The 23,828-nt window shown below is 43.6% G+C and overlaps 2 protein-coding genes across 5 annotated transcripts in view; one reads left to right on the forward strand and one right to left on the reverse strand.

The window, feature by feature from the left end:
• The first annotated feature begins 1,567 nt into the window (after positions 1-1,567).
• On the forward strand, positions 1,568-8,097 carry LOC120931651 (tubulin alpha-8 chain-like). The gene is made up of 4 exons (XM_040343295.1): positions 1,568-1,627; positions 3,413-3,632; positions 4,301-4,449; positions 7,013-8,097. Exons 1-4 carry the CDS (start codon positions 1,625-1,627, stop codon positions 7,985-7,987), a joined length of 1,347 nt encoding a protein of 448 aa, XP_040199229.1. The 5' UTR covers positions 1,568-1,624; the 3' UTR covers positions 7,988-8,097.
• Positions 8,098-10,150: 2,053 nt separating this feature from the next.
• The window catches only part of LOC120931654 (testis-specific gene 13 protein-like), a 31,146-nt gene continuing 17,468 nt past the window's right edge, over positions 10,151-23,828 (reverse strand). For 3 of the 4 annotated variants that reach the window (XM_040343298.1, XM_040343297.1, XM_040343299.1), the window contains exons 6-8: positions 21,092-21,210; positions 17,489-17,634; positions 10,151-10,514 (exon numbers count right to left, since the gene is read on the reverse strand). In XM_040343298.1, coding sequence (XP_040199232.1) covers positions 10,351-10,514; positions 17,489-17,634; positions 21,092-21,210 — 429 coding nt within the window. In that variant the 3' untranslated portion in view covers positions 10,151-10,350. The remainder of the gene's footprint in view (positions 10,515-17,488; positions 17,635-21,091; positions 21,211-23,828) is intronic. The other variant, XM_040343301.1, reaches the window with a different exon arrangement.

A 23,828-nucleotide genomic window follows, 5' to 3' on the forward strand; every position in this document is an offset into this window, starting at 1 on the left:
GAATTACGAATGCAATAAAATCTACAAAAGTACGTTTTTACAATCAAAGGAAATTAGACATGAAAATACGAATGATCATAAAGCAACGAAAATATATTTCTTTACGAAAATACGAATGCGGCATGATGGAAAATATAATGTAAATACGAATAACAAAACAACGAAAATTAAACTAACGTAAAAACGAAGGAACGAATAAAATCATTTTAAAAATACGAACGCGGCAGAATACAAAATATAACGAAAATACGAATCTCGATTCAACGAAAAATAAACTAACAGAAAAAAACGGAAACGGAAAAAAGAGTGTTACGAAAATACTAAAGAGTACGAATACGATAACTAACGTCTTACGAAATTACGACTCGTTACGAATCACGATAAACGAACAGAAACGAAACAGAAATAAACGAAAATTTTTGCTGTGCACATGTCTACACACTATACAAAAAATCGTACAAAAATTATTTGGAGGAAAATGTTCGCCCGATTTTCTTACAGTGTGTACGAGCCTTAAGGGCTCTTTCATACGGGCGGCCCGTTCAGGTCCGCCTGCCAGGTTTTTTTGCGGACCTGAACAGGCGCTCCGTGCTCCTCTATGGAGCCGAGGATGTCAGCGGTGACATGCCCGCTGACATCCGAACCGCTCGGATCCACCAAAGTGTGACGGAGGAAAAACCTACTTTTCCATCCATCTGGCGGGGTGAACATGGACAGACGGTCCGTGTTCATCCGATCCCCCCCATAGGGGAGAGCAGAGAAAAGACAGGGCAGTCCCTGCACAGTGTGCAGGGACCGCCCTGTTATCCGCCGGCTCAGCGGGGATCAACGGAGCGATCCCCGCTGAGCAAGCGGAGGTTCACAGGGCGAACGGGGCGGATTACTGATCCACCCCGTGTGAAAGGGGCCTTACTCATAAAAACATAAAAAAATGGGGTATGACTTTGTACTGAAGCCTTGCTTCTTAAAGTGGGCTGGCTGCTAAAGACAACTCTTGTGTTTTTGCTCCAATTTTCAGTCCCAAAGAATATCACCAGGGCAATTATTATTCAGTTACCTGTTGTGAACAGTTCATGAAAACTGGAGCAGAAGAATGTTTGCCCATAGCAACCAATTTTCAGCCTTCATTCCCTAAAAAAATCCTAAAATATGTTTGGTTAACATGAGCAAACGTCAAAAATCATCAAATTTTTATAATTGGGTCTTTAGTTTTAACACATTGCAGCAAATATATTAAATGTAAAAAAAAACACACAATAAGGACTCATTGTGTGTTGCATCATGGCAGCCCATTCATTAAAAAGGGTTGCTAATGAACCAAAACAGGTAAATGCCTAATTTCAGCAATGCAGCTCAGCAGACACACATAGTGGGGCATTACTGTGCCATGTGGTGTGCTGCAAGGCAGATGCGTTGGGGGTTTCAATGTACACAATGCACATTAACCCAACGCAGTGTGAATTTGGGTTTAGTGGCTTCAATTTCAGGTGAGTTCCACTTTAATTACTTGAGACCTCCCACTTCCCAGAGCTGAAATGGTTTAAATGCTGATGGGTTGAACTTGCTTGTATTATTTGGTCTTCTTCCAGCTACTTTGTAGTCACACACACACACAGAGGTGAAGATGGTGAGTATGAAAGGAGTGGGGTAGAGCTGGAGGGGAAAAAAAATAGGATTTTGGAGAGTGGTAAAGGTATATATATATATATATATATATATATATATATATATAATTTTTTTTTTTGTTTTTTGAACAGGCCACATAAAAAATGAATAGTTTTTTTTAATGTGCCTTATTTGTACAATATATGTGCTGGGAGCACTGTATAAACTGCATGCGGTATCCGCTAAATAAAGAACGTGGAGTTTTGTTATCTGTTATCAGTTGTCCCCATCCTCTGGAATAACATTGCTGTGAAGATGGCTGAGTTCCCAGCATCTATAGTCTGTGGATAGAAGTAAGGCAGTGTTATAAATCCCCCCCCCCCCCCCCCCCCCCCTGTAAGGTTCATTTTTGTCATGTTGGGGAGATTTACCTTTTTGCTTAGGGGGACAGCATAACCGAACTATTGTCCTCATTGAAAGATTTTTTTTTTCCCTTCTATCATTCCCAAACTAGGGCTCAAATTGTGGCAAAAAAAAAAAGTAACGATCATTGATGGCTCATCAGTTTGTTAAAGCTTCAAAAGTCCCAAATGCTTTTGAAAAGCCTGCCATACATGCTGTTCTGTGAAGCCTGTATGAACGTGGCCACTGGAAGGAATAGCATGCATGTGTCAGTGACGTTTATATTGTATTACCGACCACCAAACATGACCTATTCACGTTTATGGGACTGAGGTGTGTGCCATAGGTTAAAATGGGCTGTAATGAGAATCCATTGGGGCCCTTGCATATGACTGCCATTATGATTTGTGTGTGTCATGGCCAATGAGGGCCTGCCACACTTATGTGTGGCTGGATCTGCTCTTTAAAGCAGAGCTTCAGGCCTAAAATGACAAGATTAAAACTAGTAGCCATACACGTCTAAACCTTCTGTCTGCTTTTCTTTGTATTTTCATTGACTATTGACTCGGAGATGTACACCATGGTGTTTCTCTCACAACTTTATTTGACTAAAGTACTATTAAAAGATAAAATAACCAGTGGCGTCACTAGAGTTGGTGTCACCTGGGTGCATACCGCACCCCCTAGTGAAAATAACTAGGCTACATAGTTGCAATATTCACCTCCCAGAGATTCCTAGGCAGTGTCCCAACTTTTGACTGGACAGTAAGCCTCAGTTCACAAATATGTGGGGAAATGCAGCAAATCCTGTGCGTTTCCAGCACTGCATTGATATCGCAGAGCGTTGTGATCTGCTGCAGGTGTAAATGTTAACTTTGCGACCCCCATCAAAACAGCTTGAAAAATGCAGTGCGATTGACTGAATTGGATCGCACGAATACGGTATGATTCATATGTGACTCGCATGCGATGTGCTGCATCGCAGCAGTGTGACCCTAGGTTAAAAGGAGAAGCAGCACAGCTATGAGTTCATCTTTCACTCCCTATCGGCATGCTTCTTGTGCTGCTTCATCCTCTTAATTCCAGCCCTGCTATACAGATACCAGGTCAAATTCAGGTACTTCCACTGCATGCATATAAAAGAAATGTAATGCTGTGGGTTTATATATTTTTTTATTTTTTTTGTGACTGCCCAAGGTGTGAAATGTCAGCAATGGACCCAAATGCTTTTGCAAGGAGCCAAAACTTTCTAATGGGTTTTATTGGGAAACCTATCATTCTGGTCTAGCATGAGGTCAAAAAGCTTGCATGGTACCCTCCCCCAATTGGTCGAATAGCTGTATTTAGAAGCTTATCATTGGTCCTATGTCTAAATCATTTTTTTTTTTTTTTTTTACCTTTTCAGAGGGAGTGTATCTCTATACATATTGGCCAAGCAGGTGTTCAGATGGGGAATGCCTGTTGGGAGCTTTACTGTCTAGAGCATGGAATCCAGCCTGACGGAGTCGTTGGTAAAGATAACATTGCTCCAAGAGATTCATCCTTTGGAACATTCTTCAATGAGACTGGAACAGGCAAACATGTTCCACGAGCAATATTTGTTGACCTCGAACCAACTGTAATTGGTAAGCAGCAGTTACGTACTTGTGTATAAAGGCATGAGGACATTTTGAAGTTTATTTGGATATAAAAATGATTTCTTGAAGTTGGACCTTCTTGTAAAGAGTTCCTAATATATTGGGTCCCCTCACTCAATATTGATGGCTATAAAGGAAATAAACTGAAAGTCAGATAATGCATACTTTGGCCGCAATGCACACTGGGAAATGTAGGCGCACGGTGCATGCGCAGTAAGAAAAAAACGTGAGGTCAAGCCTCATTACCATAAAACACGCCCCCCTCCAACACATTTGAATTAGGCGCCCTTACGCCTGCCGCATTTGCGCTACGCCGCCCTAAGTAAGGAGGCAAGTACTTTGAGAATACAGTACTTGCCTCTTCTTACTTAAGGCGGCGTAGTGTAAACGCGCTAGGCTACGCCGCCTTAGATTTGCGCGCCCCTACCTGAATCTACCTTTTTTTTTTTTTTTTTTTTTTTTCCTAGGCCTAACTTTAGCTTCATATATGTGTGCGTTTTAAGCAATAAAACGGTCCAAGATTGTAGGGGGGGGGGGGTGGAATTTAAAAGGCAGTAGGACAGAGTCGAAGATTGCAAAAGTTAAATAAAAAGATTTACTTTTCAAAGTCTTTATAAAACCTTTTTAATCAAGTGCACACTTTTTGAAATTTTTAGGTGAGATCAAAAATGGCATATATCGTACCCTCTTTCATCCCGAACAGCTCATTAGTGGTAAGGAAGATGCAGCGAATAATTATGCCCGAGGTCACTATACTGTTGGAAAGGAGATAATTGATACAGTTTTGGACAAAATGCGTAAAATGGTAAGTTTGGTTTTAATGCTGAAATGTCTGAACATGTTTAACACAAAGTAGGTCTGTAAGTGTTGGACTGTGAAAATGATGGCCCCAGCAGATTGCTGTAAATTGCAAGGCCATGTGTGACTGGGGTATATGGAGGGGTTTAAGTGCAAAATCTTGTTCTAGTATGCATAATTTCTCCCTACTGGTAGTTGGTATGATTGTGGGGAGACGGGTGCATTGGGAGCTTTTGCCAAGTCACCTGGCTGACAGACTGTCATTCTCCCTTATGATGCTGCACAATTTGTGGATTTCCCATCACTTCCATTCCAGCCACTCCAATGCTGCCTTATCCCTCATTACTGGAACTATTGTGCCAAGCCTACCCTCAACTACTACTTCCTGGTCACACAGCTCGTATCAACCAATGTCGCCACACATCGCTACCTTCCCTGCACCACCATGCAGTAATTCTACTCCTATCTTCATGCTCTTCTCTCCTATTGACTTTAACCCCTCTTTGTCTGCTCCCTTCATAAATCTTCACTGCAGCCTCTGGTCGTGTGTGGTGTTGGGGGGGGGGGGGGGGGGGGGGGGTTTAAGCATTCAGTACTATATGCTCTCTCCATGCCTGGATCTGGTAAGATTACAGAACATGGTTCCTGCCATCTACCAGAGGAAAGAGAGTAGTAGAAAAATCTTATTTTGTATTTTTGGAGTGGATGTGGGGTGAACTGCCTCAAATGGTGCATGGGGATGAGGCAGGTAACCCCTGCATGGGCTTTACTTGCACATCCTGCTTTCTTCAGCTTTATAGACTTTAGAAAGCTTTTCTCTTCCTGTTCAGCACTAGAAGTGTAGTCTGGGCATACAGCTGATTGGAGGAAAGGTGCACGCGCCCCTTCTCCTCCATGTGTAGACTTTCAGAGCATTCATTGAATAGTTTAACACTCTGCTAATCCATTTATAGCATCTTCCCCAACACAATACTTCAGCTGCTCTTATCTTGGTTGACAAAACATGTCCGAAGTTAACAAAAGAACTGAGCAGGGACTTGGTGGTTGTAAACCCTTACGCCACACTTTATGCTACAGGTAAGCCTATATTAAGACTTGCGTGTAGCTACCCAAGATATAGCTCCTAAACCTGCATAGTTTAGAGATCCCCATGTGCCGAAGTCATCGTTGGACGTGCTGTTAACATGAGGTCATCATGGCTCCGGCCAGTCGCGGTGCCAGCCTGTGAAACTCAGAAGTTACTCCGGGGGAGAACAAGGACTGCTGCTGGGGCTTTGATCCCAGGTAAGTAATTCATAATGAGCTACTATGCATACTAGGTGTGTGTCCACTCTAAAGATAAGTTATATTGCTTGCATCACTGAGCCCCTTAATTGGGGGTTGTGTGGTCTCTATAATCTCTATAGTCTCTAATCTTTTCTAGGATTTATACAGCAGTATAAAACTTGTATGACTGGGGGTGTAACTGAAGACCGCTCCTTCTTGTGATGTGTTCCTGGCTGCACTAATGGGCAGAAATATGGCCTGTAGATGTGGGTTCATGTCTTGCAATGTCTCTGACCCTTATACCTGACTGGGGGGGGGGGATACGGGCGACAAGAGTTATTATCTGTTAACTAATGTTACAGGATGCCATCGGTTCCCCCCCCCCCCCCCTGTTTTTTTTTTTTGTTTTTTTTTAAATCCTAATGATGTTAAATTTGAAGCTGGTTGCACAAATGGAGTGTTTATTTTATCTGTGCCTTTGGTTATTAATTGTGAAGGGCTACTGCCTGTGCGCTGTCTTTTATAATGGGGATCATGTGTTTCCTGTGCTAGGCGGGAGGAGCCATCTCTGTAAGCCATCCTGGCAAATTGGGTTAACGGGTAACTTGTTTTCAGGGAACACTTTGAGACTAAGGAGGCATTGTATCACCAATGCCTGCTTTAACCCCATACTAGCACATGCATTGCACGCAGTTGCTGGATGATTGCAGAGCAATGCAGTTTACTTGACTGGGTCGTGTTTGACATGGGGTAAAAGTCATGCCACAGCTGTGAAGCAAAGCATCATGGCATGTGTACATCCAGACACTTAATCTGTAGCTACTGATGGTAGGTGTTGCAGGCACTCGGTGATGCAATGTTGTCCCCTCCCTGCCATCATAACTTAACCATTTTTAGCTATGCGCTCTACAGGTCACGATTTCCCTGAATGGCCCACTTCAAAAGTTGAGGTATGTGGTAGTAATTTTTCAGTGCATGTTGCAAACCTTGCACCACTATTGGCTCCATCTGGGGGGGGGGGGGGTGCAGTTGGCCATGTTAGTCCTGCCTGCTGGATGACCTGGGACTGCACCATTTGGCAATAAACGGGAGGAGAGCAAAAGGAGAAACCAAGATCATTAGATGTATTGGACCATTACGCCACAATAACAAACTTTTGGTTCTAGACACACAGAATATGTACATTTGCTAGTATAGATATTTTGCTATATTCTGCGAAGGGTGTCTGTGCCAGTTTAAACTGCTTAGAGTATGTAAAGTCATTACTATGGTACCTAACAAGTTGTATTTTCTTATATTTGCAGAGTGAGCAGTGCTCTGGCCTTCAAGGATTTCTAATTTTCCACAGCTTTGGAGGTGGTACAGGTTCTGGCTTCTCTTCCCTGTTGATGGAGCGTCTTTCAGTGGATTATGGAAAAAAATCTAAGCTGGAATTCTCTATTTATCCTGCTCCACAAGTCTCTACTGCAGTGGTAGAACCATATAATTCTATTTTAACAACCCACACAACTCTGGAGCATTCGGACTGTGCCTTTATGGTAGACAATGAAGCCATCTATGATATTTGCAACCGAAATCTGAACATTGAACGTCCTTCATATACCAACCTAAATCGACTGATAGGACAAATTGTTTCTTCCATTACAGCCTCCTTGAGGTTTGATGGGGCATTGAATGTGGATTTGACTGAGTTCCAGACTAATTTGGTGCCTTATCCTCGTATCCACTTCCCACTGGTCACATATTCCCCCATAATATCAGCAGAGAAGGCTTACCATGAGCAATTGTCAGTACCAGAGATCACAAATTCTTGCTTTGAATTTTCAAATCAGATGGTGAAATGTGATCCTCGACGTGGTAAATATATGGCTTGCTGTCTGTTGTATAGAGGTGATGTGGTGCCAAAAGATGTCAATGCTGCAATAGCTGCAATTAAAACCAGGAGGTCTATCCAGTTTGTAGACTGGTGTCCTACTGGATTTAAGGTGGGAATAAACTACCAGCCTCCTACTGTAGTTCCGGGAGGAGACCTAGCCAAAGTCCAACGGGCCGTCTGTATGCTGAGTAACACTACAGCCATTGCAGAGGCCTGGGCCAGGCTAGATCACAAGTTTGATCTCATGTATTCTAAGAGAGCATTTGTACACTGGTATGTGGGAGAGGGCATGGAGGAAGGAGAGTTCTCTGAAGCAAGGGAAGATATGGCCGCTCTAGAAAAAGATTATGAAGAAGTGGGAACGGACTCTGTTAAAGAGGAGGAAGATGATGAAGAATACTGAAACTGTACTGTGTAAAAATAAAGTAGTAATATCTGACTTGACCATTTTTGTCTAACTATTGCCTGGTTTCTGATAACATAATAAATCTGAACTTGGTTTCAAATATCTGCGAACTGTTTTATGGAGGGTTTCATTTGTAAAACATGATTTTGAAAGGTATGCTTGTGGTGGCTTATGTAAAGGCTACATACAGTATGTTGGCAGACTGTCCTGGATAACTGAAGGCATTCAATTATGGAAGTGCTCTTCTATGCAGCCTATTCAGTTTTTATCCAGCACAGGGAGCAATAAAAGGCCTGCAAACTTTCAATTTAAAGCGGGGGTTCACCCTATTGAATAAAATTTTTTTTTTTTTTTTTTTTTTTTTTTTTTAGCATTACATTCGGCATCGTAGCGCGAGCTACAGTATGCCGGTCTTACATTTTTTGTATCCCCGTACTCACTGTGTAATTGTATATTGAAGATTCCGGGGAATGGGCATTCCTATGGTGAGAGAAGGTGATTGACGGCCGGCCCTGGCACGTCACGCTTCTCCGGAAATAGCCGAAATAGGCTTGGCTCTTCACGGCGCCTGCGCATAGCCTGTGCGCAGGCGCCGTGAAGAGCCGAGACCTACTCCGGCTGTCTTCGGGGAGCGTGACGTGCCAGAGCCGGCCGTCAATCATCCTCCCTCTCCATAGGCACGCCCATTCCCCGCGGGAGTTGGAATCTTCAATGTGCAATAGCACAGTGAGTACGGGGATAAAAAATGTAAGACCGGCATACTGTAGCTCGCGCGACGATGCCGAATGTAATGCTAGAATGATGTTAAGGAGGGTGAACCACCGCTTTAAGCTTTTAGCTTAATGTCAAAGCCTTATGCACACTGGACGTTAAAAATAGCATTGCTGCATTAAAAATGTTTTGCATTGGCAATTTAAATGCAAACTGATCAAAAATGTTCAAATGCCCAAAACAGCAGCTGCAAAAAAATGGCCAGTGTACATGAGGCCTAAATGTGTAATTTCTGCTTAAACCTCAATTGGGCTTTGTCAAAGTTATTAATGACATAATGGAACTCATTGTGCTTTTAACATGGCTCCCGCAGTTTTACTGCAGCAGAATGGCTGCCACTGATGAAGGTGCGATGACTGCTGGGCACCTGCGATCGCTTGTGACGGTGAGGGGAGACAGTGTGTTCATACGAAGTATGAACAATGATCTCTCAACTCCCTTAGTCGGCCCCATTCTCCCCCCCCCCCCCCCCCCCCACTTGGAACACAGTTGATTGCCCCCTTCCCTGCCAGTGACATTTATACAGTAATCGGTGCATTTTTTTATAGCACTGATTGCTGTATAATTGTCAATGGTCTCAAAGTGTCTGCTTTGTCCACCGCAATATCAGTCACAATACAAATTGCAGACCACTGCCATTACTAGTAAAGGCTTTTTTTTTTTTTGCTAGAAAATTACTTGGGAGATAGTTAGAGAGATACTCTATCTCTCCATAAAATGGCAGTCGTTGCACTTTTGTAACGCCATATTTGCATAGTGGTCTTGCACGCACACTTTTTTTTTTTTTTTTTTTGTCTTAAATCTCCATAGGTGACATTTTTACAAATAAAATGATATATTCCACAGGTTGCATGTTCTTGGTTACTGAGGTCTAAGGGTAGAATTAATGGTGGTACCTCACATGTGTGGTTCAAACACCGTTTTTCGAATGTGTTCGCTTCTGCACACAAGCTCATCGGGACGGGGCACTTTAACAAAAAAAAAAAATCTAAATTGGGTCACTTATTTCTATTACAAGGAATGTAAACATCCCTTGTAATGGAAAAAGCATGACAGGACCTCTTAAATGAGATCTGGGGTCAAAGACCTCCGATCTCATATTTACAATTTTTTTTTTTTTAATATAGTGCAAAAAGCAGAGGGGATCAAACGCCACCAAAAAACTCTATTTGTGAGGGGGATTACATTTATATTTTGTTTAGGTACAGAATCGCATGATTGCACAATTGTCAGTTAAAGAGACACAATGCTGTCGCAAAAAAAGAAGGGTTTAAAGCTAAAACTAAAGTGAGAATATTGCAAGTAATGGAAATGTTGGCCAGTTACAATATTAAATGTTTTCATTGGAAGAAATTCTTTCTGACCCACAGACAACAAAACTAGATTTTCTTACGCCTTCAGTCCCGGTGATGGCTCCACCAGACACATGGGGTGGGTACACAGATGGCAACACACTGACATGGATTCTAAACTATCACTCTAGCAAACAAGTGGTATAGATACTTTAATGCTTGTGGGCTTTCTTCTTCTTTCTTCTCTCTCCCCTCCCTATTTTCATCACTTTCTTATCTTGGCTAGTAGTTTGAATGCTAGTTTATTGTTGAGCTGTTAACAGGCCACTGGGGTTGCTGTCCATGTCTGAATTGGCCTCTTCCTGGCACAGTTATAGAAGACTTGGAATCTGTCAGTGCTGTGTATGTTAGAGGTTCCCATGCAGGGCTTCTGCTGCCATTTGTGGTGCTGCAAGATGGTTCTGGAAAACAAAATTGGCACATGACTCATTTTGTGACCAGTAATTTGTAGCATTGGAGCACAAATGGTTCTCCACTACCATGACTAGTGTAGTTTCAATGTGCAACCTTCCCAATATCACCCCCATTATACCTTTCCTCTTTTAACCCCCCTTTTCCACCCCGTAACCTTCTTGACCCAGTAATGAGACCGACACAGTAAATTGGAGTACAATTGGCCACAACAGCCCTTTTTTTTTTTTTTTTTTTTTTTATAACAAATTAAATATTTAACCAAATTTTAGATAATGGGAATTTCCAACTTTATTAACACTTTCCCAAACACTTTTATTACATTAACACCAGTCCCAATTGGTCTTTGACAGTAACCCCCCATTAACCTTTTCCTTCACCACCACACTGCGGTACCATTACTATACCAAGGCCTCCAGCTCGGAGACACCCCTTTTTAACCCGCAGTGCACCGTAACCGTATTACAGCGGACACCGTTCCACTGCAATAACCCCATAGGGGCCCATCCCACCGATGAGCCCCCCAACCATTTCCATTCCATCAGTTAACTGTCACCATCAAAGACCAAGGACACCGCCTTAGCTGTCGTGACAAACCTTCCACCGACCTGAAAGTGAAGAAAACAGACGCACAACACACAACATCAAACAAAACAAGGGAGGGCGGGTGGGAAAACCTGCCTCCTGTGTCTCACTCGTCTGCCTGTGCACATGGAGCTGCCCCTGCCCCCTATATATATCACTCCTCCCCTCCACAGAATAAAGACTACGGCCACTCCCCTGAGAGCACCTCTTTTCTTTTAACCTCTTGTTGCCCTGATTCCACCCAGTCATGGCCAGCCCTCCGTTATCTCCTTTTTGTCCCTGTCACTCCGGGCCTCACTGACTATTTCGATTTTGCTTCTGTTGCTGCATGCATGTTCTAGGCCGGTGTTTCTCAACTCCAGTCCTCAAGGCGCCCCAGCAGGTCATGTTTTTGGGATTTCCCTCAGATGATACGGCTGTGGTAATTACTAAGGCGGTGAAACTGATCAAATCACCTGTGCAAAAAAATGGAAATCCTGAAAACCTGACCTGTTGGGGCGCCTTGAGGACTGGAGTTGAGAAACACTGTTCTAGGCCAGTGCCTTTTATTTGAAAGGGGCATTAACCACTTTCTTTCTACAGATTTGTCTCAAGTCAGTCCAAAACAAAGTAAAATTCCAGTTTAGTAGATTGTGGGAGCGTACAACCTGATCCTTTCTAGCATCTTAAAGACTCTTGTTGAGATCACTATTCTTGATTTGCATACCTGATGTGACCATGTTGGGAATATTGTAGACCTAAAACATGGGGTGACCCAGGCCTCGCCTATAAAACACCAATTAGTGGACTGAACTGCAACTCATCCCTGCTTGGAGCTTGGTTTCCAATACATTTCTTTTCAGGAGCACCCAAAGATTTTCTAGGGTGGATTTTTTTTCATCTAAAACAAACGCTATACAAGGAGTTTGCCACTGCTCAGGAAGAGGGTTAATTTTCTTTAGATAGACTGGGGAGGGTTAGATTGTGGTCAGATTTGCCTTTTTTTCCCCCTCTTATCTTTATCTCCAGGGAATACTAGACCCTACCACTAATGCACACATTAGAGGCTTTCAATTGTCAACACTCCAACGGGGGGTAACAGATGCTTTAAAATACACCAATGCCAAAAAAAACAGACTTTTGAAATATTGGTTATCTGGTTGTCTCTAATATTTTAAATCTCTCGTCTGAAACAAGCGTGCAGTGGGTGAAGGCTAAACACATTTTGTGTACTTGTCCTGGTTTATTAACTGTCTGAGGCAATTTGTAGAACTTTTCACACATGGTTAAAGCAGTTTTTTTTTTTTGCATGGATCAACATGACATTCTATAAGGAGAGGTGAGCAATGATTTGTGTTTTCATAAAGTGAGGTCAATTTGAATTGTACTGAAGGTAAACAATTAGGTAGGTATAACTAATTGGGGCTAGAGCATAAAGGTGGCCATACACGGTTCGAATGTCGAAAGAATTTTCTTTCGAAAATCGTATCCAAGAATTTTCGTACGAATTTCGCACCGTTAGTGATCTGCAGCAACAGCCGATTTTCGTGCGGCAAACAAATTTGAGAAATCCGACATGTTGGAATTTTTTTTAAAAACAAACGATTTTCTGATCAATGATGGGAGAATCGTGCGAGAAATGTAATGGAAAAAAATGCTTATGTGCAAAAAAAGAATATTCCTGGAGAGAAACAAATTCCCGGCAACATGAGGGTTTGGTCGGCCGAATTAAAATCAATGGTGGCATCATCGGATCACAAAAAACAAACTTTCTGATTTTGCAAATTTTTTTGAAATGCGACCGTGTATGGCCTGCTTAAGTTTGGGCTAAGCTCTGGTTGTTCGAACATTATGTGGTGTTTGCGGCAAATTCGAAAGCTGCGGAACCCCGTTAGTCTATAGGGCGCTGACATGAAAAAAACAAAAGTGCTCATTTTAAAGGCTTGTATGCAAGTTATTGTCAAAGTGTTTGGGGACCCAGGGTCACCCATTTACATCGGAGTGGCCCCTCCCTCAGCTATATAACAGCTGTCAAAGCGAGAAGTGTGTGGGAGCCTCCCATGGAGGCGGAACTGTTGCTGGGGTTTTTTCTTTTTTTTTTTTTACAGTGCGGTGTGAGATGGATTTACATTGCGAACATTTTCTTTTTTTACTAAAAAACTTTTCCCAGTGTGTCTCCTGTCATTTTTACTATCTGCCATTTTTTTTGTTACCATTTCACATGGGGGGCCCCAGATTCTGATAAGGCCCCCCCCCCACAACCACCGGGGAAGGGTTGTGGGGAGGAGGTCCTTATCATAATGGGACATGGTGCTTTGGGGGCGACCCCCAAAACACCCTACCCATGTTGAGGGCATGTGGCCTGGTATGGTTCATGAGAGGGAGCACTCTCTTGCCCCCCCCCCTTCCTGCGGCCTGCCAGTTGTGTGATCGGGGTCTGGTATGGATTTTAGGGGGACCCTATGCCATTAAAAAAAAAAAAATTGGTGCAGGGTTTCCCTTAATATTCATACCAGACCCAAAGGGCCTGGAAATGGACTGGGGCCGAACCCATGCCGTTTTTTTAATGAGTTTTATCTATGTTGCCAAGACCTGACAATTCATTACAGCAGTGATCAGTTTTAAATGAAATGTTTTCCCTTTAGAAATGTAATTTTGCTGTTGTATTGTTCACCCCCCATGCATGATATTTAAAGGGATATTTCATTTTTCACTTTAAGTGTTATTAAAATCACTGCGCCCGAAAAAACAGGAGTTTTTAAAACTTTTATTTTGCATTGATACATGTTCCCTGGGGCAGGACCTGGGTCCCCAAACACTTTTTATGGCAATAACTTGCATATAAGCCTTTAAAATGAGCACTTTGATTTTTCATGTTCGTGTTACATAGACTTTAACGGTGTTTGTCCAAATTGTTTTCCTGTTTGCAAGTTCTGGTGCGAGCCAAACCGGGGGGTGTTGTTCAGCTTAATCTACAAGCTGCCTATCTAATAGGTGGCAACTACCTCATATACCACCTTTGTTAATCATAGTGGTCAATCTGGAAGAGGACCATTACTCTTGGCAGAGTGGGGAAAACTTTTTGCTGCAGCAGTGTGCATATCTGTTGCACAAATCTCATCTCCTTAGTCTTTAGGCCAGAATGGTTTATAAAATGAGACCAATGTCAAAAATGGTTAGTAATAAAGTTGGTGTAACCTGTGTCAGTCGTTAATTTTGAACTTTATTCTGCATTAAAAAAAAAAACTTGTAAATCTCTACCCATATGGGATAGTATCTGATCTCTTATGATGAGCAAGGTCCTCTGTTAATCCATTGCATCTTAGCCACGTGCAATTCGTTTTGGTCTGAATATAAATTCTAAAAAAAAATCGGTGCTTTGGATGTATCCAAATCTACAAGTGAAATTGTAACAAATTTCGTAAATTCGTTCTATAACCAATTCCAAATATTTGGGCCTATTCATATTGATCAAAAAAATAATCATCTGGTTCCAAAACTGACAAATTGGAATCCTGCGTGAAGAAAAGCTGGTTAAGGAGCAGGCCGAGAAGCCAAGTGCTGTGTCCATAACAACTGATAACTCGGCAGCTGATGGCAAGGGCCTCTTCCCCCACAACCCTGACCTGGTGGTTGCAGGGGTCACTCATTGGAATCTGGAAGTCCCCTTATTCTGCCTCCCTTCATGTAAATGAGTATGGGGTATATGGTTCTCATTCATCCAAAAAAAAAAAAAAGGTAAGCTTTGTACACACCAGTAGTGTGGTGTTTGTTTGTTTTTTCCAGCCATGCAGGGCTAAACAAAAAAACTGACAGCTCAGGAGGAGCCACTGTACTAACCATCTGATATTAGTACAGCGATCACTGCCGTTCTATTGTATTCTGACAGGGAGAAACACTTCGGTCAGCATTTTTAGCTAATGACTGATTTCTGTCGGATCGACTCCTGTACATGTTGGGTGGTTTCTTTTGAACTGGCCGAAACCACCACCAGTTTTTAACAATCTTTTATTAAAAAAAATAATAATAATCCCCATAATCATTCTCGGGGGGTTTCCAGATTACAATAAGTCAACACCTGCACAACCACTGAGCCAGGGTTGTGGGGAAGAGGTCCTAGTGCCCATTATGAGGGCATGTAGCCTTGGATGATTGAGGGGGGGGGGGGTTTACTGTATGCTCAGATAAGGGTCTGGTATGGATTTTGTGGGGGACCCCATGTTTTTTGTTTTTTTAATTATCATTTTAGCATGGTATTCCCCTTAAAATCCATATGTAGCACTACCCCCGTAGAAGCTGCTGGTTTAGATTTGGGCCTGCCGTTACCTTACTGTTCACCATGCTTGTCCTAGGGGTCTTTCTTGAAGAGTTACAAATGTCCACACCAACACTTTTATTAAACAAGTTCCGTTAGAGGGATGGAGGGCATGTAGCCTTGGATGATTGAGGGGGGGGGGGGGTTTACTGTATGCTCAGATAAGGGTCTGGTATGGATTTTGTGGGGGACCCCATGTTTTTTGTTTTTTTAATTATCATTTTAGCGTTTCGTTAGAGGGATGGAGGGTTAGGGAAGCTTCAGGTACCTTGCGTTGCGGATCACGAGTATGATCCAGAGGACAAACTGTTGCCACACTGGATTCAGCGACCACCGGATAGGCCTCTATTACTGACCTAGCAGCCAGTGCCAAGCTTGTTTAAAAGTGTCTGCCACCGACTTGATGAATGCCGTTGAGTCCTCTGCCACAGGATCATGTAACCACACATGCACTTTGCAAAGTTCCAAAAAAATTACACGGTGCCTGGATCTTTCAGCCAAACCGGCCGCACTGTGAGGTAGATTAGTCAGGATGTGTCCTCTAATTGATTCCCTTAATTGTTTAGCTTCTTCCTGCAGATAAGACAGCACAGCACCCTCCCTGGACCAGTAGGCCCCAGAAACTCCTGGGCCTACTCTCGGTTACACAAAAGTCTGCGAACACATCCCTGAGGCCAGGAGGGCCATCAGGTCAGGATCGGAAAACCCCGCCAGAACGGTGTCCGTCCCTTAAGTACCCCTCCCCAGAATGCACAGCGACGGGGACCTGGGCTGCTTCTGGGCAAGAGGCACCCAATACACCCAGCCCATTGCATTTCCAACCCTGACTCCTGGTGACAGCGACACCCACAGTCAGGTGGAAGATGTGCAACACAGCTGAATTGGAACAGAAACCTATAATTTGCCATAAAATTCTGAGCTAAACTACAGCTCAGATAACTAAATTTACAAATAGCGCCTACTCAACAGGAGCAGGGCGCTACACATACCAGACTTGAAGGGCCTGGTATAGACTGGGCCGGCGCTAGCGCAAGGCAACATGGGCACTTGCCTTACGGCGCCAGGGAACAGGGCAGAAAATTGACCGGCCCGTGACGGTGACAGTCGCCCGCCCGATCATCAAGATAGTACTAGCAGAGTGTGTCTGTGGCTGGGCTGCCGCTAGGGCTGCATCTGAAGGACGAGTCTCCCCAGTCCCTGCAGCGGTGCTGACCTGTGCAGTGAGTCACTCTGTCACTCAGTCTCAGTGTGTGTGTCCTTGGCTACTCGGCGACGGTGCCTACGTCCTACTTCAGTGAGTGACGTAAGTGGCCCCGCCCCTGGTTCCCCTGGCCGCTTAACCGCATGATGTGAAGGAGAGAGAGCTGCAGGAGGCAGAGCAACGGACAGACCGGACCTGCACCAGCAGGTAGTGCAGCCCGCGGCGTCATCCTGGAGGCTACGACGACGGAGCTGTTGAGGGACTCGGGACGGGAGGAGCCGCCGGTGCACAGATGATTGGTGTTCAGAAACAGGTAAGGGGGACTGACCTGTTTTAAAGTTTCCTGTTTAAAAAATAAATAAAAATGCCACACTGCACTGCTGGGATTTGTAGTCCTCTGTAACTGCTGGTATTCTGAATTGCGTTTTATATAATGTATTGCTGGGATTTGTTGTTCCTCTATAGCTGCTGGTATTCTCCATTGCGCTGTATAATGTATTATTGCTGGGATTTTTAGTGTGTGCGTACCGGGGGGCGGCAAAATGCACCTTCGCCTGAGTTGGCAAAAATCCTTGCACTGGCCCTAGGTATAGATAGGGGGGACCACCACCCTGTTTTCTGATTTTTCTGTCACTTCTGTTTACATTCAGCAGTCAGCGGGGAAAGCCCACTGACAGCTGATGAGGCATCAACTGTTACAGACATGACTGCTGGCTTCCCTGCCCGCTCTGTAACAACCAGCTTTTTTTCACACACAATTCAAATTGGTTGATCATTTTTCGACCGATCCAAATTTAAATTGTTCTGAAAATTGGTAATTCATTAAACACATTGACAAAGTTAAATTAGTAACCTCAATATTATTAGAATTCGTCAAGGTTTACCATTCTCATTAGCATGCGTGATGGACTGTTGGTTAAGAGTTTGCTGTTGATAAGGGCCTTTTGGCATTTGTCTTTGAAAACCTATGTCAGTAAATTTTTGGGAAAATCCACCTTTAAATCCATGGAGAGTTTCTTCTGTCAAGAATCTAGAAGGGAAAAAAAAGCTAAAATTGTTGAGTCTGGTCCAAATTATCCAAAAAAACGAAAACATCTAAGGATTTTATATGGAGATACTGTACGGTATAAAATGAAAGATATGCAATTTTCCCATTAAAGACATGTTTGCCATCCAAAAATTGCTTGCCGTGCTAAGCATCTGATAGTTTAATCCAGCCCTCAAAATTTACACTCGCCTGCTCGCATTTTGTGAGTTAATTTTGAGGGCTGGCGAGTGTGGGCTGCCTGGGAGCAGGGGGGGTGAGCAAGGAGAGGAGAGTCGTGTCGCCGCTGATGTCACCGCCTGGTTGTTCAAAGCGTGGGGAACATTACAGCTTTCAATTCAATAGCTGTGTTCCCCGCCGCGAGCGTCATATACAGCCCCTCCCCCTTGTCTGGGCACTTTGATAGACAGATCACCCATCCCAGGATTGGACGGGTGATCTGTCTATCAAAGTTTCCCGGACAAGGGGGAGGGGCTGTATATGACGCTCGCGACGGGGAACACAGCTATTGAATTAAAAAGCTGTTCCCCGTGCTTTGAACAACCAGGCGGCGGCTCTGGCTCCTCTCTCTTACCCAGCACAGGTAGGCTGCGATATGGGGACATTTGGCTGTGATATGGGGACATTTGGCTGCAATATGGGGACATCTGGCTTCAATGTGGGGACATTTGGCTGCAATGTGGGGACATTTGGCTGCAATGTGGGGACATCTGGCTGCAATATGGGGACATTTTGTTGCATTGGGGACATGTTGCTGCAATGGGGACATGTTGCTTCAATGGGGACACTGGCTGCAATGGGGAAATTTTGCTGCATTGGGGACATTTTGCTGCATTGGGGACACTGGCTGCAATGGGGAAATTTTTCTGCAATGGGGACATTTTGCTGCATTGGGGACATTTTCTGCACTGGGGACACGTGGCTGCACTGGGGACATGTGGCTGCACTTGGGACACATGCTGCACTGGGGACACATGCTACATTGGTAGACATGGGCAGGCTGCATTTTTGGGCACGGATAAAGTTGTTGTTAATATTTATTTTTATAACTTAATTCTGCATAAAACATTTAAGTGTCATTTCATGAGATAATTTATGAGGGCGTGTCTAGGGGCGTGATTAGGGGGTGGGCCTCGGTAGGGGTTGGGCGGGGCAACTGGTGGAGAGTACGCCTTGAGGCCTGGCTAGTAGCTCAGGACTTGAAATTTTGAGCCCTGGTTTAATCCATTTTTCTTGTGTATTGATCTATGCAGATGAAAAAGCCCACAATGTGTTAAAGTTCCCTTAAGAATTTTGATGATTTTTAAGAGCCATATTATTTAGACTGATTCAAGCAATAAAAGGGCTGCCTATTGGATACTTTAGGCTGCAGCTGACAACTGATGGCCATCATTAGGTTTCTACCACACACTTGTGGAGTCTTTATGGAAGTTTACAGAGAATGCAGAATGTTTAGCTGTCTGCTTGCCTTCCACAATGGGACTGGGTCATACCAAGTCCCATTGTCAAAAACAAACTCATTCAACTCAAAAGAAGGAAATTATACATTTTTTTTTTTTTATATAGGACCAGTTATAGCAGGAGGGTCTCCACTATCTCAGCCATGTTTTTTTTTTTAATCGTTGCTCATTACATATACACACATATATTTTTACACATTGTATATGCACATTTTTTTTAACTTAACCGCTTCAGCTACGGAAGGTTTTATCCCCTTCCTGACCAGGCCATTTTTTGCAAAACCTCATTGCATTACTTTAACTGACAATTGCATGGTCGTGCAATGTTGTACTCAAAATTAACCTCCCTTTTGCCCACAAATAGAGTTTTATTTTGGTGGTATTTGATCACCTCTGCGTTTTTTTTATTTTTTTGCGCTTTAAACAAAAAAGGACCGACAATTTTGGGAAAAAAAAATCTTTTACTTTCTGCTAAAAAACACATTGGCTCTCACTGTTTCTAATCACAGTCCAATCAGCCCCCAGAGCCTATGGAAGAAATCATGTACAGGTACGTGATTTTGTGCTAACGGGCTGCTCTGCTGCAGTATATGTACGTGGGGTAGTCCTTAAGCGGTTAAACTGAATATCAGTTTTTGGTAGGTGGATTCTTGCTGATAGGACAGATCACACAGCAGCTTGCTTTATCTCTTGAGAATCCGTGGGCCAGATTCACAGAAGAAGTACGCCGGAGTATCTGCTGATACTCCGGCGTACTTTCAAATTTGACGCGTCGTATCTTTAGTTTGAATCCTCAAACCAAGATATGACGGCTTCTGGCGTCGATCCGACAGGCGTACGGCTACGTACGCCTTCGGATCGTAGGTGTAATTCTTTGGCGCCCGCTGGGTGGAGTTTGCATCGTTTTCCGCGTCGGGTATGCTAATTAGCTGTTTACGGCGATCCACGAAGGTACGCGCATTCTCTTACGTCGTCGCTAGTCGGCTTTTCCCGGCGTAAAGTTACAGCTGCTATTTGTTGGCCTATCTTTAGACGTCCCATGTTAAAGTATGGCCGTCGTTCCCGCGTCGAATTTAACTTTTTTTTTTTGCGTAAGTCGTCCGGGAATAGGACGTAACGCACGTCGCTGTTCAAAAAATTATGTCGGTGCGACGTCATTTCGCGCAAAGCACACCGGGAAATTTCAAAACGGAGCATGCGCAGTATGTTCCGCACGGGAACGCGCCTAATTTAAATGATACACGCCCCATTTGAATTAGGCGGGCTTGCGCCGGACGGATTTACGCTACACCACCGCAAGTTTACAGGCAAGTGCTTTGTGAATCAAGCACTTGCCCGTAAAACTTGTGGCGGTGTAACGTAAATGAGATACGTTACGCCGCCGCAGATCTACGTGAATCTGCCCCCATGTCTCTAGACTTCTGATCAATCTGCCTGCTCTGGTATTATTAGAAGAGGTCCCATTCTACTTTGTCTACTTTATTATTACTGTACATTATTGAGAAAGGAGACTCTGCAGCTGAATGGACAGGGTCTGGTAGTTTTAGTAGAAAGATCTATGTTAGTAGGGGATCCAACCCACCAGCTTTCACTCATCTGTTCTTGGTGGACAGACCCATTAACATGAATAATGAATCACAAAGCACATAGGATTTTCTTTTTTTTTTCAAATATGTTTATTGGGTTTTTAAAACATGTAAGAGTATACAAAGCGATCTTGTTACAATGTATGCAATAAGTCGAATAAGTGACATTACATTCAAGAACATAAAACAAGGATCAATATTTAAAGTTAGTGATCCATCATAGTCACAACAAAGCATTCAAGATAAAATTAGAGTAATTAGGGGGGAAAGGAAGGGGTAGGGGAAGGCAAGGTAGAGGGAGGGTTGAGGAAACCATCCTATTATAAGCGGTGTGATTCAAATTGACAAAGTTATAGAAAATAGGAACAACAGAGGAGATTAATCAGATTTTCTAACCTGTAGTTATTTCCAACAACCATTTTTGGGACAGTACTTGTATGTTTATTTTTGGTCTGAATAGAATTTGTGGTCTTTAGAGGTGGTAAATGAAATGACTTCTCCAATTGATTTATTTTCTGTAGAAATTAAACAAAAGTAAATGGTAAGATTATAATTGAAAAAATAAGATAAACAAGTATGTTTCATTATCAGGTTTAAATTTCTTATAAGCTACATGGGCCTGTACAATGAACTGGATGAACTGGAATGGCACCAACTTTTAAATGAGTGTATTGCTCTTCCAACTCTTCCTCCCTCCATTCTGTCTTATCAAAACTGCAGAAAAGGTTAGGAGAGGACAGCTGAGAAGTCACCTTTTCTCACAAGCAGACAGTGACTTAATAGGACCAATCAGGGTCCATGAGCTGGAATGGTTCGATCTTTTTGGGAAGATATGTTCTTCAGCTTCCTTCCCACAGCAGCTCATAGAGGTCACACCTGCTGAGGCAGAGGTAGTAGGGCAAGTAATCTGCAGTCAGAGGAGAGGTCTTCCACAGTCCAAGGCAGCATGAGGGCAGCTGGGAAGGAGCCTAAGAGTACACAGCTTCTCAGGGGGTGAGGAACCCTTCTTCTACTGCTACCAGAGTATTCTAGCTCCAGCGCAGTGTCCCCTTGTCCTTGGATCCCTCCAGCTGATCGCCTGTGTATCTCCAACCCAAGCCCCACTGAAGGTGGAACAGATGGTGGCTAGGGTGAGGAGGAACACGAGTGCCTGTAGGTGTTGCGTGCAGAACTTGTAAGTGGAGTTGGAGGTGCAGGCAAAGCATCCAATAAGGAGCTGGACCCAGGAAAGCTGATAGGATGGATAGCCAGCACAGGCACTTGGAGACAGCGTTGAGCCAAGCAGGAGACAGAGCAAGGTCACAGGAATGGCTGGGTTCGGTAATAGGCGGGCAGCGAGGTAACAAGCCATAGGCAGAAGCAAGGTCAGATGGGAAGCCAGGACCAGGAGTCCAAAAGCAGGGTCAAGGAAAGCCAAGGTTCAGCAACAGGAATCAAGCCGGGTTTAACAGAGTTATCAGATTATCAGGACACAGCTGAAGACCAGTCAGCACTTTTCAGAAGTCAGGACATCTTTTAAATAGGCCGCCTGGCACCAATTGTGGCTAGGGGCATGCTCCTACGCGTGCATTGGCGCGTGTGAGAATCTACCGTTGCCCGCACGTATGCGCATGCGCACGTGTGCACGCCGGATGCATTCTAACAGTCCTCTTACAGTTACCATAGTTTACCTGGACTTTACCAAGAGGGATTCTGTTTATGAGGATAATCACAAGTAGCTGTTTGTGTTCTGAATTGTTTTAGTGAAGTAGTGATTCTCAGTCAGGCTTCCTTTTGTTATAGAATGTCATACAGACTATGCTTTTCAGCCACATATTATCCTAATTGGGCCACAGAGCACGGCTGTGACAAGTCCATGGTTTTTAAATTTTCATATCTGTTTTGTATTTTTTTTGCAGTGCATGCATGCTATTTGCTATCCTGGACCTGTTATGCAGTGTTGCTTCTCAGAACATCTAGCTTCTAAGAACACCTGGTAGCTCTGCCATCAATGTCATGGCAGGTACTGGTACTTTCTGTTATGGGCAGACAACTGTCTCCTATTAGTTCTCCTGCATTGTCATCTCGTCACATGAACCCCTGTGTCCATAGCAAATTTATATAATAAAGAAAGGGTACTAATGCGCAAACCACAGCGATAATATAAAAACCTAAAACTAAGCCAATAGCTGCCAACATAAAAAACAGTGTTTTCACGGTAAAAGTAAAATTGATAAGGCAGAAAATGTGGCGCTCATTGAATAAAATAACATAAACAAATCCAATATAATGCAGATGGTAAAAACTTGAAATCACAGATGGATTTCTTAATAAATAAATTATTTGGAAGTACCAAAGGAATAGATCCAAATAAATAATGAGTCCTTAAAGTGATTGTAAACCCACTTTTTGGACTTTTGCCTACAGGTAAGCCTATAATAAGGCTTACCTGTAGGTATAAAGAATATCTCCTAAACCTGTACGGTTTAGGAGATATTCCCCTCGCAATGCGCCGCTGATTGCAGTGGCGCATGCGCAGGGGGGATCCTCGGCTGAAGGGCCGGCCCCGCCGACCCATGCCGGAAAGGAAATCTCCCGCGCGCATGCGCGGGAGTGACGTCATCGCCGCTCCAGCCAATCACAGCGCTGGAGCGGCGATACCCGGAAGACACGCTCGGCTCGGCGTGGACCAGGTAAGTTCCCTACCTCGTTCCGAGGTAAGTATTTCATAATGAGCTAATATGCGGTGCATACTAGCTCATTATGACTTTTGCCTTGCAGGTGTAAAAAATAAATAAAAAATGTATGCGGGTTTACAACCGCTTTAAAGGGGTTGTAAAGGTAATTTTTTTCCCTAAATAGCTTCCTTTACCTTAGTGCAGTCCTCCTTCACTTACCTCATCCTTCCATTTTTCTTTTAAATGTCCTTATTTCTTCTGATAAATCGTCTCTTGAGGGGGGAGGGGGCAAGCAGGAGTGTCAGGACGCCCACTAACACAGAGCTCCTTTCTCTATCTGCAAAGTAGAGAGTGTCCCTCCCCCTCAAGAGGCTTTCTCCACACCAGGGAGAAAGCCTTGCATTACTGTGTGTAGTTACAGACAGAAGAAGAGGAAGTGAGGATTTCTCAGAAGAAGTAAGGACATTTAAAGCAAA

Source organism: Rana temporaria, chromosome 3 (genome assembly GCF_905171775.1).
Source record: "Rana temporaria chromosome 3, aRanTem1.1, whole genome shotgun sequence".
NCBI classification, from domain to species: Eukaryota; Metazoa; Chordata; class Amphibia; order Anura; family Ranidae; genus Rana; species Rana temporaria.

Coding starts and splice junctions, on each gene's coding strand:
- LOC120931651 (XM_040343295.1), top strand. Junction 3,633..4,300: donor CCTCGAACCAACTGTAATTG/GTAAGCAGCAGT, acceptor TGAAATTTTTAG/GTGAGATCAAAAATGGCATA. Junction 4,450..7,012: donor TGGACAAAATGCGTAAAATG/GTAAGTTTGGTT, acceptor TTATATTTGCAG/AGTGAGCAGTGCTCTGGCCT.